Here is an 18,102-nt window from a genome sequence, read left to right as displayed (position 1 = left end):
CAGATAATAGTTACGATTATGTGAAGAAAAATCTATAAATCAATAAAATTGTCCTGACAAGGCTATTATATTTGTCAGTACAAGGTCAAAATCAAAATCCGGTGTGTTAAAAATCAGGAACCTTTATTTGCATTTATTATCACATTTTTAACACATAATAACATATTTTTGTAAATCAAGGTTGATAGTGAGAGAAAATTTCAGGAAGGAACTGTCTACCGCAGAGGTGAGCAGTTTGCTGGAAGAGGGTCGCTATTTTGTTGCCTGTCAACTAATGAAGGCCAGCCAGCATGAGAGAGCTATCGAAGCTTTCAAACCACTCCGCAGTCCATATGCATCGTTCAACCAAGCTTTGGTTTGTACAAAATAATATCTTAGAGCAAGAGATACTGGTTTGCTTCTACTAGTTATTGCATGGTTATAAAAATGCTATAAACGCTTTATGTGATTCAAAATTTTACTTCGGATAAATATTGAAAGTTGGGATAAAATTAAATAGTGTGTCTTCAGATTGATTAATTTTGTAGTGATTAACCCTTTAAGGAGTGCGTTTAAACTACATAATGAGTAAGGACATCATATGATGTTTAGCCTCTGTATTTTTGTATTATCATAAATGCATTGCTATTACTGATTGCCTTTATGTATATTAGTCTGTAAAGTGGTTCCACCTATCGGCAACATACTTAACTTCCATGTTTGTGCTCGCATTCACTTGTAATCTGATTTTATCACCAGATCGCAGTAGCCACCTGGGAGAAGTCACTGACTCAAGGTCACGTCGAGCGCGCATCGCTTTGCTGTCAGATTATTCTAGCCATTCCTTGTATACTGCATACTGTGGTCGTATTTATCTTGTGAGAGTGAAATATTTCTTGAGCAACCGTCTAGTATGATACTGTTGTCCAAATGGCAGACAACATTGATTGAGTCTGCCGTAGTGATGAAATAAGACATTTGATTTTGAAAAAGTACTGAAATATTGACTTGTAGAACACGTAGTCCTTTTTTATTAAGCTTCTAAATGTAAATAAACATTTTTTAAGAGATTTTAAACATTTTAATTTTTTACTCCTTTTGGTAATTTTTTGGATTCCATTACTCATTTTAGCCTATCAAAAGAAGACGTCATACTCCTTAGAGGGTTAAAAAACTACTTAGTGAAATATGTAAACAAAATTGGTGAGATTTCAGGCAGAGAGGTTGAATAAGGTTGGAAAAGCAAGCTTATATTTATTAATTGTAAGATTAAACTTGTTATTCTTAATGTAGAAACACTAGGTTGGAATTATTAGAAGACAACTTCAATACCTTCATCATTGATATATTTCTCTTTTGAAATTGTTCAATGTATGTATGTATTGGATTTTATAATACATTTCCCCCATTTTATGAAGACAATTTCACTTTTAGAAAAATAATAATACAGTTATAAAAGGGCTTACTACAATGTGAATGAGTATTTTTTCTGACAGTTTTACTACTCTATGCTAACTTTTATATATATTGCAAAAGGATTTATTTGGTGTAGTTTTTACAAAAACATTTTGATCACAGGATAATCAATATATTACGGAGTGGTCACCCGACCAGGAATAACCGGGATTCATCTTTTGGAACTAGGAACATTTCAAAAACAATTTTTCCGTTTCTAAGAACTTGTGAAATAAAGAAATAATTCGACAGCTCCTTGAGTCAGTATCTGATATCTAAAAATATATTTTACATGACATAATTCGTGGAACTGTGGATGAAGATTGACGTATGTTCGCGAGCTCCATCTGGCGGTATTTGATCTAAGGTTGCCCCAACAAGTGTTGTAGAATTAATCTTGGCAAGTTTTACAGTGTCATGGCAAGCTTCTCCCGCACTTACAAACATGTAACAATCCATTGAACAATTAACCCTTCACATGCCACTAATAACTATAAATCCATTAACTTTTCTACAACGCTAAGACAAGTAAAAAATTTTCATTTCTTTAAGTTCAATGCTAATTTTTATTATAACTAAATTATTAAAGGTAAAAGCAAAAAGTATAAAACGGGTCATTTCACTTACAATTGAGTACTTATTGATAAACAGCAGCATTAGTAGTTATAATTTTAAGAAAATAAATTTTGTAGAGTTGTATCATGGTCTTAGGAACATTGATTGGTCCTTTTTGTATAATATTAATGATCCTAATTTGGCTGTGGACTTATTTTACAAAGCAATTTATCAAGTTTTTGATAACTGTTGTCCAAAGAGGAACAAAGTGAAACGTGGATATTCAGTATGGTATAGTAATGAACTAATAAATATTATTAAATTAAAAATAAGAATTAGAAGGAAGTTAACACGAAACTTTAATGAGATAGATTTAAGAGAGTTCAAAAGATTAAGGAAAGATATTAAATGTAGAATAAAATTGGATTATTATATTTATTTAAATAGTGTTGAAAGTAGCATCAATAAAGATGTGAGAAAATTCTGGGATTTTATAAAGAATTCAAGGAATCATAAGAATGCTAATAATCATATGTCAGATGGATGTCAGGTTATTAAAGGGGATAGTAACATAGCGGAAGCATTTGCTACATACTTTAAATCTACTTTCACTACATCCTCTTTAACTGGAAAGTTCACTGACCCTGGAACTTGTCTATCCTCCCTAGCCTTAGTTATTGATAAGATATTTGAGGGTGATGTAAGTGATGCTATTAAATACCTTAGTTGTAAACGATCTGCTGGCCCAGATAAAATCCCATCATATATTTATAAGGGTTGTAGTGAAATATTTGTGAAACCACTTTGTGTAACTTTTTAACATTTGTTTAATTAATTGTTGTTTTCCTGATTTGTTTAAATTGACTCGAGTAACACCTATTTTTAAAAGTGGAAATTCTAAGCTTGTACAGAGTTATCGCCCAGTTGCAATTTTATCAATTCCTGCAAAAATATTTGAGATTATTATTTGTAAAAAAATTGTAAATTTTATGACACCATTGATGTCTGATAGGCAGCATGGGTTTCAAGCTAAGAAATCAATTGTTACAAATTTGTTAAATTTTACGGAATATGTCTTATTTCAAATGGATAATAACTCTCAGGTAGATGTAATATTTACAGATTTAACTAAGGCGTTTGATAGAGTAGATCACAGTTTAATTTTAAGTAAAATGCATAATTTAGGTTTCTCGTCTAAGTTGGTACATTTTTCTTCTTCTTACTTTTCTAATAGGTTACAATATGTTTCTTATATGGGGCACAATTCTAGTCAATATTTAGTAACTTCAGGGGTTCCTCAGGGGTCAAATTGGGCCCAGTACTTTTTAATTTGTTTATCAATGATATTGTTAACTGCACAAAAAATTCACAAATTTTACTGTACGCAGATGACCTTAAACTTTATAAAGTAGTCAATAGCCCTCAGGATTCCAACGCATTACAGGGGGATTTGGATGCAATTGTAGATTGGACTAGTAAATATAAGATCTTTTTTAATATTAGTAAGTGCAAAGTAATGTCATTCACAAGGAAAAAGATATCAATTTCGAATAACTACGCCATAAATGGTATTAATCTTGAAAGGGTATTTGAATTTAAGGATTTAGGCGTAATTTTGGATCCTACTTTAACTTTCAATCCTCATATCTCATCTATTGTAAATAAGGCCTACAAAAATTTGGGATTTATTATTAGACAGTCTTCAAATTTTAATTCAATTTCAACATTAAAAACATTGTATATATCACTTGTCCGATCAAATTTAGAATTTGCCAATATAGTATGGAATCCTTATTTTGCTAATTGCATTAATTTAATTGAAAAGGTACAAATGAGGTTTTTACAATATTTATATTTTAAAGAAACTGGTCAATTTACCTTCGATATTTCATATAATCAACTTTTAAGCATTTTTGAAATGGAAAGTCTTCAAAAACGTAGAAAATTAGCGAATTTACTTTTTCTTTTCAAATTGCTGAGAGGTGAAGTAATGGATTCATTTTGCTTGTCAAAAATTAATTTTTACAATCCATCATTTTATAATAGATCCCAAAATTTGTTTCACATTAATTTTTCTCGTACAATGGCAAATTTTTCATCACCTTTGAATACAATGATGAGATCACATAATTCTTTGCCTGGGGAGTTTGATATATTTTTGCATAGTATTAATCAATACAAAAGACTTTGTCAGAGGGATATAAACTGAGCTAGACTATCTAATACCTTACATATACATATTTAACAAATATACTACACTACAATATTTTTATTAAGATGTTTTTACTTTTAATTACACACACACACACACACACACACACACACACACACACACACACACGTTCTTTTTGTTATGGCTTATCTTGACTTTGTTAATATTTATGATTATTTATTATTGTTGTTATTTTGTTTATAATTTTATTATAGTTACGTTGTTATATCTATATATATGTATCTGTTATTTATCTTTAGGCTTAATTATCTATTTAATGGGAACTATTTTGAGTGGAACACTGGACTGGACTGGATTTTATTTGATTGTGTGGATATTATTGCATGTCATCTTGATTTAATCATGCACAATGTAATTGGGTGTGTAACCTGTATTGTTGCATGTAAATAAAATAAATAAATAAATAAATAACAAGATTTAAAAAACTATTTACAAAACTGTTTATTTTAAATAAATTTTGATTTCATTATAAAATATAATTAAACTGAAAAGTTGATATATTTTACAATAAAACAAGATAAATATTTCAAACTAATGACAACATTACCACACGGTGAAGGAATAATAAAGAGATAAGTAGTAGACACTCACACGTGACAACCGAAAAAGCAGCAATACACACCACTGATATGTTTGGTTATGGCTCTGTATAAGATGCAGAACTGATGAGCACAGATATATATATATATATATATATATATATATATATATATTTATATATTTATTAGTGGTCTATGGCGTAAAATTGGGAAGCATTAATTGGAATAAAGGTAAAATTAAATATGATTCAACTTTTGAGGTGGAGTTAGAGCTGTGTGAGCCATCTCTTCCACTCATCCTAAGTTCAAGTAATGTTTAGGGCCATTCAATTTTAATTCTTAACTATTTTATGCCATGCTTGAATGGAATGTTTAACAAACAAAACCCTAAAAGCATGGTATTTTGTCTGATATCTCAGATATGGATGGTCTTACAGGTCTAGGACGTATTTTATTAAATCTTACAGTTCATTTTACATAAAATCCAATAAATAGAACTCCTAACTATATGGCATAAAAACATCAGTTTCACTTTATTTCCATCGTTTCCTAGAAAATCGGGTCAAAATCTTTCACTAGCCATAGTTCACTAACAAAGCATTTCCGAACTCATGTGTTTACATAGACCTTTATCATCATTTTGATGAGAGGAAACCACCTGAGAAGTGTGTTGGGTAACTCGTGGGACACCCTGTTTAAAGTTAAATTATTGTACAAAGTAGGGCACAAAATAGAGCCTTATTTCTAAATTTATAATATTTTTGTAAATCCTTACTTTTTTCTGGAAAATTAGCTACCTTGTTATTTAGCCCCAGGCCCCTTGTTATTACATAGCTTTTAGGACATTGGGTTACAAAAATTTATAGTAATAAACTTCCTCTCAAGCTAATAAGGTAATTTCAGATCTTACTATAAACAAAAGTCTTTCATGGAATATTTAATTTAGCTCATAAGAGGTTTGCAACTTGCAGATATATAAGAAGCTGGCAGCTGGTGAGTTGGAGGGAAAGCCCAAAGAAGAGATAACATCAGAGATGCGATCCAAACATGTGATTCTGTTAACAAAAGCAAGGGAGTGTTTGAACCTTACAAAGGAACGGATACGTATAGAACATCGACATCCCTTACACCAGACTCTGCAGGAGCACATTTCCGAGGTGGAGACAGCTCTCAGTCGGATTGAGCCTGATCCTGATATGGGTATGGTATCCTTCTACAAGAATTTAACAAATTAAAATTAACGTCAGTAATTTAGATAACTAAAGTAATTAATATATACATATTTTCTTACTCATTATTCTTAATGTCCATTAGATTTATCTATATTGAGAGTTGGCAGAAATGTGTTGAAGAACTAAACTAATTTTAAGAGTATACATAGTACACAGAGTAAATTGCACAAGATTTGTATGTATCATGATGCATGATTGCTTTCATTGTTATGGAAAAATGGAAAGAATGGATGAGTGGTTAATCTTATATGCTTTTTTTAAAGTGTGAATGACCTTGTTGCATTAGTAACAGTAAGTGGTATTTAAGTTTTAATTAACTCTTTGTGTGAAAGGTAGTCTCCGTGAAAGTTACAGAAAACTCGTATTTGTTTTCTAGTAACTTGTCTTCACCGCTTGAATGGCCACTACAGCTGACTGCACTACTTTCATTGACAACTTGACATATTTGTTGTTGACCTCTCAGCTTGGAACCTCTATTATTAAAAAATATAGGGTGTTTAAGATCACCTGTCTAAAATGCCAGAGGTCAAAACAAACAACTGTAGAGGTTTAGTTTAAACAAATTCCTTATTAAATCTACCCCAAATAATTTCTTTAAAATAATTCCAACTCTGAAAAAATTCATAGGGTCGAAAATTATAAATTTAAAATATAAACACACATCTTGTCATATATCAATTTAAAGGTCTTGGCATCCGAAAAACTTTAGTTAAAAAAGTATTTAATTATCTGTATTTTTTTCAACCTAGTGATCTAAAGTGTACAGAAAATGGGTCTTTTGTTTATTACAATGCCACTCCTGTGATGAACCCACATATTTAATGAAACAAGGTTTCAAATGATTCCATAAATGGTGGTATTTTTCAAAGTTTTGCAATCAGTGTAAAGTATACTTTGAAAAAATATATAAAAATGCTCATAGCCCAAACATTTCAAATGGTGAAGGAAGGTTTCCACCACATCAAATCAAAATCAAAACAATTTCCACATTTATAGTATTTTTTTCCATCTCTAATCATTACAAAACTGTGGAAAATACACTGTATTTATGGGCACAGAGTGGAAGTTTACACTGCTCTTTACAAGTAGTTAGGCAATTAAGAGGCCAAAATATTAAATGAAATGTTTAAAAAGATACACTACATTATTAAATATCACTTCAACCATACGCTTGAGGTTAGCTATATTCTTAGTGTACATAAATTAACAAACAAAAGTAAAAAAGCAGTTTATTATAAGCTGTTATCAGTCTAGATTATTAGATGGTATTGTCTACTAAGACTCAATGTTACCCTGTGTATGTTTATTTCACGTTGTATAGTTTTTTACAATTACACTGGTTGCTGTTCTTCTTATATGTAAAGTTTGCTAATCACTTGTGAGTGTAATCTCCACTGTGATTTATATTAACTTTACTTCAAAATGCCATGTTATATTATATGCTTTTAATATTCAGTGAATGTTTCAAAAACTTAAATCTGTGGAAGGTTTGTGTGCAGAGAGATTTCCTGATTAACAGCATCATTCCTATCATGGTTTAAAAAGAGTAAGCATTTAAAAAGTTCAACCATTTAAAACTTATGAACTTAAGAAGAAGAAACGCCCAGTTAGAGAACATGCAAGTACAAATATTTTAGCTGCTGTTTCATTAAATTATATAGATTTGATCAGAAGGATATCCATAGACTCGGCAGTCAATACATCTGTGTAGAGAATATTAAAAGAATATAAAATGCGCCCTTACGGAATGTCTGCACCAGGATCTTGAGGAGAGTGATCTCCAATGGCTTCAATACAAATCTATTTTAATTATGTTTTCTGGTGCAATGAAGTAACCTTTGGAAATAGTGAGGAAGTAAATAGACATAATATGAGATAATGAGATATAGACAGACAATCCACAGAGTTTAAAAATTACATAGTAATAGTGTAGTTTTCACAATACATCAAATAAAACATCAAGATAACACAAATAAATATAATTATAGTAAATTTAGAGACAAATAATTTGCTTACAATTCTTTTATGAGTGTCAGCAACTTAGTAAAAACCAAGATAACCCTATTATATTTACACTGAAAACTCACGTTTTTCACTTTGATACAACTCAAATCACTATATTACTGTTCTTTTTTCTGTTTTGTTTTCATTGATTGTCGTAATGACTTGTAAATTTAAAGTTTAAATGAAGACAGTTTCTTTTAATACTAAAATTTTTTTTGTTGCCCAATAAGGAAAACGCGTCCAAAAATAGTGGCCCCCTGATATTACTAAAGTACCCAAACATAATAATATATATGTTTCACAGCTCCAGATATGGTAGTTCTGCTTATTAACAAATCCATTCAACTGTTTCATCACTGAGGATATTTTTGTTTGTGAAGCTGTAATTCTCCTGCTGTTTTCTCAATATCCAGTCAGCAAACTGTCGTCTCTTCTGATGATCTGCTACTTTTATTTGTTGCGTCAACTGAAATTTACAGTGATGGTATTTAAGATCTTACCAAAGAATTCTCCGTACACAAGAACATCTTAAACCCAGTCGTTGAGAACAGCGACATATTAATTTTGCTGAGCTCTAACAGCCACAGCAAGAACCAAGGCAATGCTTTGCTCAGTTCAAACAGAACGTCAACTTCCAGAACTTGTAGGGTCGACTTTTGAACCTGTCTCATAGAGCTTTTTCATGAGTATGCAAATTGTTGATTCGTTCGATACTTCATTCAAACAATGCAAGATCGAGAGAAATACCAGCTGTGTCAACAATCAGAATGTTCTTGGAAATAGAAACGAGGTCAAACATTATTGCTATCCAATAAACCAAATTTTACCAGCTGTTTCAAAACCAACGTTCTTTGTGAATCACCCATTATGCTTTGTGATTTAGCTGGTTTTACAGACAAATTGCACTAGCGTGACTTCTGTTGCGAGTATAGTTACGAAACTTTAGCAAATTAAACTTAGTGTCTCAGATTCAAATTCAAATTGTCAAATTCAAACTTTTTATTCGAGAATAACTATTTGTTTACAATGCAATAACTTTTTTTTATCCCTAGCCGAAGCTATTTGAGAGGAAAATCTAAGAAAAAAACACGCAAACACATACTACAACTAACTATTAATTTAAAATACAAACGTGTATATGAAAATTCGTATCCAAAATTTAAACTCCAAATACACTGTATACAATATCTTGCTAAACAACAACAACAACAAACTATATATATATATATATATATATATATAGTTTTTTTTGTATACATATATATTTTTTGTATATATATATATATATATATATATATATATATATATATATATATAGGCTATATCAATAAATATTTTACATTTAATAACACATAATTTTACATATTACAATTTGGTATATTAAATTTATATTAAGGCATGAACATTTCAGAAATATACTGAGAAAACATTGATTTTAAAATTAAAAGTTGATTAAAGTATTCGGCCATCTTATATCATATTGTTACTGGATTGAGTATTATTTTACATACTTATGTGTAATGTACATTTCTCAATGTAATAATTGAAAAAACCAAATTTTAACAAAACGAAATCACAGAAAAACACCCATTTTCATAACCACAACTATAAGATTAAATAACAAGATAAATAATTATTCCCATAAATATAATAAGTGCATTACATCAATTAAACATATAAAAAACGACACATAAATACCTAAATGCGGACTTGACTTAAACATACTCTAAATTTTACATGAATTATAAAATATATACAATAAGCAATTATAAGTATAATTTACAAAGCTTATTTTAAAATGGAAAATGTTATCCACATTGATGGATATATCTGTTTTTCAGTGCAAGCAGTTGGTTACCTGTACATCAGTCGCCCCCACCATAATGTTTATAATGCCCATTATATAATCAACATGTCCATTTATTATCAGTATAATATTGGTTACATTTCATCATCCAAGTTATTCACTCGTTCTGCCTATTAACTATTTTGATACTTGAATTTTTATATGATCCTTTTCTTTATTGTAAATCAGTGTCTTGTTGAGTGTTGCTGTGTCTTCCTTATGTTTTTTTCCTACTGAATGTAAGTACCATAAGTTCTTCTTTTGTCCTAAATATATTATTGTGTTAAATGTGTTATCCAGTGTTCAAGAATCAAGAATCAAGAAATCAAGAATCATTTATTGTCGTCCCACATATGTTGTATGCATTGACAAAGTCAGATAAGGTTTACAATAATGTACTATTACATCAACAGTCAAGAACACCATCTCTATAGAGAAATGCAAATAAATATACAATTAAAAAATAGTCAAAATATATTAATTAATTAAAACTTAATGCTAAAAATAAATAATAATAAATTAATAATAGAATTAACAAACAACAGATAACAATAAAAACAATAAATAATAAATGTTAAAAATTAAAACATAGCATTATTAAAATTTAAGGTCACTTAAATCATGTAAAAGTATTTCTTCTACTGAATAGAAAGCCTTCTGCTTCAGCCATTTCAACAAGACAACTTCTGAAATTCCTTAAAGTAGTGGTAACTGCATCTGGTGGTAGGAGGTTTAAAAAGTTTTACACTAATGTACATGTAGCTGTTCTGGGTTTTACTTAATCTAAAGTATTTGAGGTCTATCAAGTTTCTGGGATCTAGTACTATAGTTATGGACATAACTTCTAAATTTATATAAATTAAGATTTTCTTTAAGGAAAATTAGGCTTTGCAAAATAAATATACATGGAAGGGTTAAGAATACCTAGATCAACAAAGACAGGCCTACAAGAATCTCTCTCACCAATACCTGCAATAACTCGTAAATGCCCTTCTTTGAGTCTTAAAAACTAATTTTGCACCAGCAGAGTTGCCCCACAAGAGAGTGCCATAAGTAATGTGAGCATTAAAAAAAGCAAAGTAAGCGTTCATAACAAGATTTTTGCTTGTACAGGACTTTAATTTTTTCAATAGAAAAATAACCCTTGATAAGCGAGAGCAAAGAGAGTTTATGTGAACCCCACCAATTCAGCTTCGAATCCAGGTTTATGCCCAGCAGTTTTACAGATTTACTGTCCACCTTTGAGCTCAGACTAAAGACAATCTCCTCAGTTTTTTCATCGTTTACGCTTAATTTGTTGGCATCAAACCAGAGGAAGGATCTTTCTTTCATGTAATTAATTATCACTTTATTTAGCATGCTATCCTTGTTTGATGACAATAGAGTGGTGTCATCGGCGTAAAGAATACTTTTATTTGGTACAAAATCAGGCAAATCATTAACAAAGATAACAAATAAGAAAGGACCCAGAACAGAGCCCTGAGGGACTCCATTTCTCACACACTGAAGGTCTGACCTCTGGTCACCAACCTTTACAAACTGATTACGATCAGACAAGTAAGAGGTGAGAAGAGACAGCTCACGCCCCTCTACACCATAATACTTTAATTTATCAATTAGCTCACTGTGTGGTACCAAATCAAACGCTTTACTTAAGTCTAACAACAAGGTTGCAACTTCCTCCTTGTTTTCAAAACTTTCGAGAGAACAGTAGATATGACATTTTCAAGAGCCTTAATGGTAGATAATTTACTTCTGAAGCCATATTGAGCAGGATTCAGTATCCGATTATTTTCAAAAAAATATTCCATCTGTTTTTTTAGTAACCTTTCAATTATTTTAGAGACTACAGCAATTAAGGAAATAGGGCGGTAGTTTATTTATACAGGACTTATCTCCCTTTTTAAAAACTGGAACAGTAATTGTAATTTTCAAACATTGTGGGAAGGTGCCTACAGTAAACATCCAATTGATAAGGTATGATAAAGGAAAGGAGATATCTTCAATAATATTTTTGATCAAAAAAAATTTGGACATACCAAAAACATCTTCAGCTTTAGAGTTGCTAAATTCTTTTACAGTATTATGAATATCAATATTGTTAATCTCCTGCCATTTGAAAGGTTAAAACAGGAGTTTTGATAGAAGATGAGCTTAAAATATCCAAGGAACTAGTTACATTTTGGCTAGGCAATTACTTAAACTATTACTAATATTTACAAAGAAATTATTAAAACTGATTTGCTGTAATGGGTATACTGGCATATGTTTTCATCATATTGCTGTGTATTAGTGTTTCCCATCCCACTTCCCCTTGTATTTTTGTGTTTTAAGGTGTGTTAAAGTGGATTATTTTGAAATTACCCCTTTCTGATTTGTTTTCAATCCTGTTGGCCTATGTTCTATAACAGCCTCAGCTTGTTAAGTCATATGTTTGGACTATTCATGAATTATTATTCAACTTAGGACCCCAGATAAATATTAATCATAACTCTGATAGTTGGATAAAGTAATTTTCAAGTTACTTTTAAGTCAATTTAAGCTAGTTTCTCTAAGCAGCACTTCAGGTAAAGAGTTTAAAAGTGTAGGAATTCTGCACTCTAAAGTGTTTGCTCCATAATTATTTGAATGCCTGTTCACAATATAAAGTCTTCTCAAATTATACTCTATACTTTCAACTAGCCTAAATTCTTCATTTAAAAAATGTCTTACTAAATCAGTATACTCGACCAATTGGTCAAAAAGCATTATACCTATTAGAGTAGGTTCTATATTATGAAAGAGGACTTCATAAATTCTGCATAAAATGTTTTTTTTTATGGGTAACAGATTATAGTTAGGGGCCTGATAATAGATATTGATCCCATAAGAGAACATTGACTGGACCAAACTAAAATATATTATTCTTTTTGTGGTTATAGGAAAATAATTACTGATTTTACTACATTTATAAAGTGCCATCTTCAATAAATTGCTTAAGTAAGTTAAATGTGAATAGAACTTCATATTACTGTCAAATAAAATACCCAAATGTTTTATTGTTTGGTGGAATGTTAAATTTAAACACTTGCATACTAACCTATTATTATTATGTTGTCCAGGTCTCATACAATTGTGATTGTGGCTAATCAAAGTAATGTTTTGTTCATTTGTCTTTACTCTGGGGTTTTAACCCTAGAACTGTTAATCGACATAATTATGTCGGTTAATGCCGCTTTTGTGGTGTTAACCGTCAAAATTTTGTCGATAAAACATTCCCTCGTATAATTACTTTTTATAATATACTCCGGTAACGTATCGATATAATTCATGCACCATTGGATTCGGGAAGAAAAATGCTAAGGAACAGATGAGTTTTATTCCTCTTTGTATTATGGTTATGACGTAGCAAGCTTGTTATTTTGAACGTAAAAGAAAACGCGACGCCGTTTGTTGTGACCGCCATATTGCCGCTGCCGTTCTGTATCACTTTCATGCCGAGCTGTGGATATTTGTAAGTTTTAATAGTTTTACGCGTGTTTTGGTGTCGTATTTAATGTGTAGTGTGTTGTTTGATGTCGTAGTAGTGTAAACATATATATTTTAGAATAAATCAATTTCTATTTACTGAAATATGTTTGAGAAATTACCGGCTTTGTGTAGGCTATGGCAAAATGACTTGGCTAAAATTCATTTCACATAGTTTGTTATTGTTTTCACTTACTAAACGTTATTTATAGCACTCTTTTAGCTCTGAAGTAACTATTTATTTTTGGTAAATAGATAGTTTTCACAATAATATATATATATTGCCTGTAATTTCTTTGGTTATATATAATAACTGTTTGGGTTATTCTATATTTTTTCAATATCTTTAGTTATATTTATAGTTTTCTAACTACATAATATTTCCTATTACTTATAAACCATAAATTTATAAATTTTGATATAGTACAAGCTTTAGAAACTATTTTATATTTTGCTGAATGAAAATTTTTTGCAAAATTTTTGAATAATGGCAAAATTTAACTTTTTTACTTTTCAAAAAATAATTTATGGTAATTATTTCATTACTACTGTATATTCTATTTTATTCTAAGTAATAAAATATGCAAAATAACATGTATTCATAGATAAATGTATTAGCAAAACTTGTTTTACCAAAGTCTTACGTGTACACCCGATTTTCAGAATTTATACGCATCGCTGCTTTTTGTTCTATAGCTTTATGATGCTTTCATAAATGTGTATAATGTTTATGTTTTTCTGAAACTAGATAAAATTTGACACAGAATGGCTATCTCACTTATAAATATTTCTCACTATAACTTCATTTGCTAGGTATGGTCCCCCCCAAATCTAAGAAATATTTTTCGTAAATTTTATATTTGATTAAAAAAAGTGTTTATTAGAAAATTTTTGATGGTTAATTTTACAATATAGTGCAATTCTACGTTTAATTCTGAACACAAAAATATATACTCTTATTTATATTGCTTTTATTTTATATTTTTAATAATTTTTTAAAAAAAACCTGGCGCGAAGCTCCAAAACAGCCCGACACTACAGGATGAAATGACCGCCAGTTCTAGGGTTAAAAAATTATTGCCTTTGCCTTCAAAGAATTTAGTTTTATAGAGTTATTGTAAAAATATTTCACCATTAAGTCTAGGCCAATTTGCATATTTCTCATAGCTGTATTAATATCTTTATGTATTATATTAATCATCTGCATATTGGAGTACTTTACTATTAAATTTTAGACTAGCTAAATCATTCACGTATATATTGAAGAGAAGAGGTGAGAGATTACTGCCCTGTATTAATCCATATTTTTGATCATATTCACTACTCACATTACTACCTATAGTTACCATTATTTTTCTATCCCTGAAATAATCTTTTAATAGGGCCAGCAAAGATCCGCCCACTCCTATTTTTATGAATTTTCTATAATAATTGTATAGTCTACAAAGTCATAAGCCTTTGTTAAATTAGTTGCCACTGCCAATACAAATTTATTATTATTCAGAGCTCTGTTTATGTCATTGCTTAACACTTCCAATAAATCTATGGTAGATCTTTTAAGCATAAATTCATATTGAGCACTATGAATAGTATTATTGACACCAGATATCTTTTTAACTGTTCACAAATGTAGTGTTCTAATATTTTAGTTATTGCCGAAATGGACCCAATAGGCCTATAGCAATTTAAATTTCTTTTGCTTCCAGCTTTATGTATTGGACGTAAGTGAGTTAATTTAATATTTTTAGGTATTTTTCCCTTACGAGTGATGGCTAAATCAAATATAGCAGAACGGGTTGGAGATAGTTTAGATTATTTTTGATATCTTGAGGCCGAATGTTCTCTGGTCCCAGGGCTGAGCAACATTGTAACTTAGTTACTGATTGTTTAAGCATTGTTGCATCAATATTTTTAAAGTTCATGCTTAAGCTTTGGCTTACATCATAGTCTCCTGCATAAAAATCACTCTCAATATCAAAATGTTCACCTGACATTTCTAATTTGATATCTTCAGTAGAATTTTTAAAGAACTCTTTGAACTCGTTGGCCTTATCTATTATTTCAGAATTAGTATTTATATTGAAGCTTTCTTTTATGCTTTTTTCAACTGTTGGCCTTTTTTTCTTACTAATAAAATTATTGATTATATCCCAGGATTTTCTGGTATTCATTTTATTTTCCTCTAGGATATGTGAATAATATTTCTCTTTAGCTAATCTAATTTCACTAGTCAACTTATTTCTAGCAATTTTGAATAACCTCATATAGTGCATATTATATTTATCTTTTTTCCATTGTTTCCATAAATAATTAATTCTTATGATCTATCAATGCTATTATTTCATTATTTATCCAGGGAGTTCTTTTTTCTTGTTGTACATAATTTCTATTTTTGATTGGGAATAAATAACATGGAATCTATCAACAATTTCATTGTATATGTTATCTGGTTCTGTCATTTTTGTAAGATGGGTAGCCAATCTTCACTTTTAATAGCCTTATTTACTAGTCCATTACTTATGACAATCTTCTTATTTAATAAGCCATTGGGCGTATCTGTGTAAGTAATACTATTTATTTTAAAATTCATTACTACACCTATCCAAAAATGATCTGCTATTTTTTCTTCTATTGTGAATGAGGTGTAATTATCACTTGTAGATTTAATATTAATATGATCCAAACATGAAAAGACCAAATGACTGTCATAAAAAACGAGTACGAGTAGTCTTATTATTGAGATATTTACAATCAAACTGCCTGAGAAGGTTTAATAATTTTCTCACACTGGGTTGATCTTGTGTAACATTAATTTTTCTACCACGTAGCTGCCTTGTTTATTTGCTTTCAGAAAACTTTCTATGTCTTTTTTTTCAACTGTTGGTTCCAATCTTGAAACAAATATAAACTTAGTCCTTTTGATTGTGCTGAGGTTATTTTTGGTAACTGATTTTCCAGTCAAAATGTTTTGGGTAGACCGGTTTATTGGCCTAGGTTTGGCAATCCCCTTATTTAGGTTATGTCCATTTGGAACTTGATATCTTTTATTTACAACTGTTTTCCAAGGATTTTGGTTTAGACTAATACCAACGGAATCTTGAAGGAACGGAAAATCTTCGTTTTCTGGCCGTTTCAAATGAGTTTCGCGTTCTTGATAATATTTTACTGCGTTATGATTCCAAACAGAAGACACCGAATTTGAACATTCGATTTCCTGTGAACAATTATCGATGATCGAACTCGAATTAAGGGACATCGATTGACGATTGCACTTTCCTAGTGCTTGTCTTTGAGCAATTCCTGTTTGAAGCGTTGACAGAACTTAACTTGTCAATGTCAACGGTTTTGGCGGCAGACAAAAACACTTGACCTAACCTCAAATTACTCTCAGTTATCTCGTAAATTTTATTATTTAATGCTAAATTGTCTTTTACCAGCCCTTTAACAACGGTAACTAAATTCTCAACAACTGATTGTAAATTTATAAGGTCATCCACATTCCAAACACTAGCAACTAACCTGTCGATCTTCTCGGCACAAGCTGTACAGTACCACTTCACATTTTCTGAAACTTCATTTATGAGTTTATATCTATGATCGGAAATGTCCACACAAGATGGGTGATACCACTGCTTGCAAAACCTGTCACAATAAAGTCCTTTTCCATTTCCAGGAATAATTAAATTGCAGACTGAACACGGAGCGTCTTCTGGGTCACCCGCCATTTTTGTATTCCACCATATTGTATTCCACCTATTCTTGTAGGTTCTAGAATTGTGTTTAATACTTTATCTGAGTACAATACATTCAAATAATCTTCTTAACCATACATATTGGTTAAATAACATACATTTAAATCTCCTACCATGAGAAAGTATTTACTTTTTTTTATAAAATCTAAGCTTAAAAATTGTTCTAGTTCATTATTAAACACATTTATATTTTGGCTTGGGGGCCTATAAAATGAGCATAATATTAGGGTTTCATTTCGGATTCTTACCTGATTTACCTTTAATTCGCAAGATATAAACTCAAAGTCCATATTTACGTCTGTCAGTTCTAAATGATTTTTGGTAAAGATAAGGATACCTCCTCCTCTACCTCCGGGCCTACACTTGGCTTTAGAGTTAAACCCCCATATTGAATATAGACTACTTTCTTCACTACATTTATTGATTTCAGTTAAGACTATCACTTCTATAAATTCTAGACTATTATTCAAACAACAGTAATGTATCCCAATGTTTTCTTAGGCTCCTAATATTAGTCAAAACAAGTTTAGTTATAAATAATTTTGTTGGTTATCAGTCTTGATAAAAGCTGTAATCTGATCACAATCTGAAAATGCTCTAAATTTATTGTAAATATTTAGGTTAAGTTGTTCTAAATCCATGTTTATTTTTTATTGAAAAGTGGAAAGAAAGAGACTTATATGTACGAAAAAAGTTTGTTTTTGTGTAGGCTACCTTTAAGTGATTTGTCCTTGAGAAGGGCATGTATATGGGTGGATGATCCTTATCATATATGTTTAGACTATCTTATCCAAGTCTCCTATCTTAACTATCCTAATAGCTCGTGACTCATTATCTTTCTTCATCATAATCTTATTGCCACTGAACCATATATACTTGTAACCAACTTTGTCTCTCACTTCTTTAGCCTTTTTCATGAGATCAGAAAAGTATGGCGTAAGATGGTCGTTGAAATAAATGGTCCTTTCTGGATGGTCATTACCTAACAGAGAAGTACTAG

The 18,102-nt window shown here is 30.4% G+C and overlaps 1 protein-coding gene across 2 annotated transcripts in view; it reads left to right on the top strand.

Annotated features, from left to right (window-relative positions):
• Nucleotides 1–18,102, top strand: part of LOC124359881 (E3 SUMO-protein ligase RanBP2) — a 141,968-nt gene that overhangs the window by 50,193 nt on the left and 73,673 nt on the right. For both annotated transcript variants that reach the window (XM_046812995.1, XM_046812994.1), the window contains exons 14-15: nt 205–355; nt 5,733–5,961. In XM_046812995.1, coding sequence (XP_046668951.1) covers nt 205–355; nt 5,733–5,961 — 380 coding nt within the window. The remainder of the gene's footprint in view (nt 1–204; nt 356–5,732; nt 5,962–18,102) is intronic.

Source organism: Homalodisca vitripennis, chromosome 4 (genome assembly GCF_021130785.1).
Source record: "Homalodisca vitripennis isolate AUS2020 chromosome 4, UT_GWSS_2.1, whole genome shotgun sequence".
In the NCBI taxonomy this organism is placed as follows: Eukaryota; Metazoa; Arthropoda; class Insecta; order Hemiptera; family Cicadellidae; genus Homalodisca; species Homalodisca vitripennis.
The sequence above is the reverse complement of the archived record's forward strand: the minus strand, read 5'-3'. Positions and strand labels throughout refer to the sequence as shown.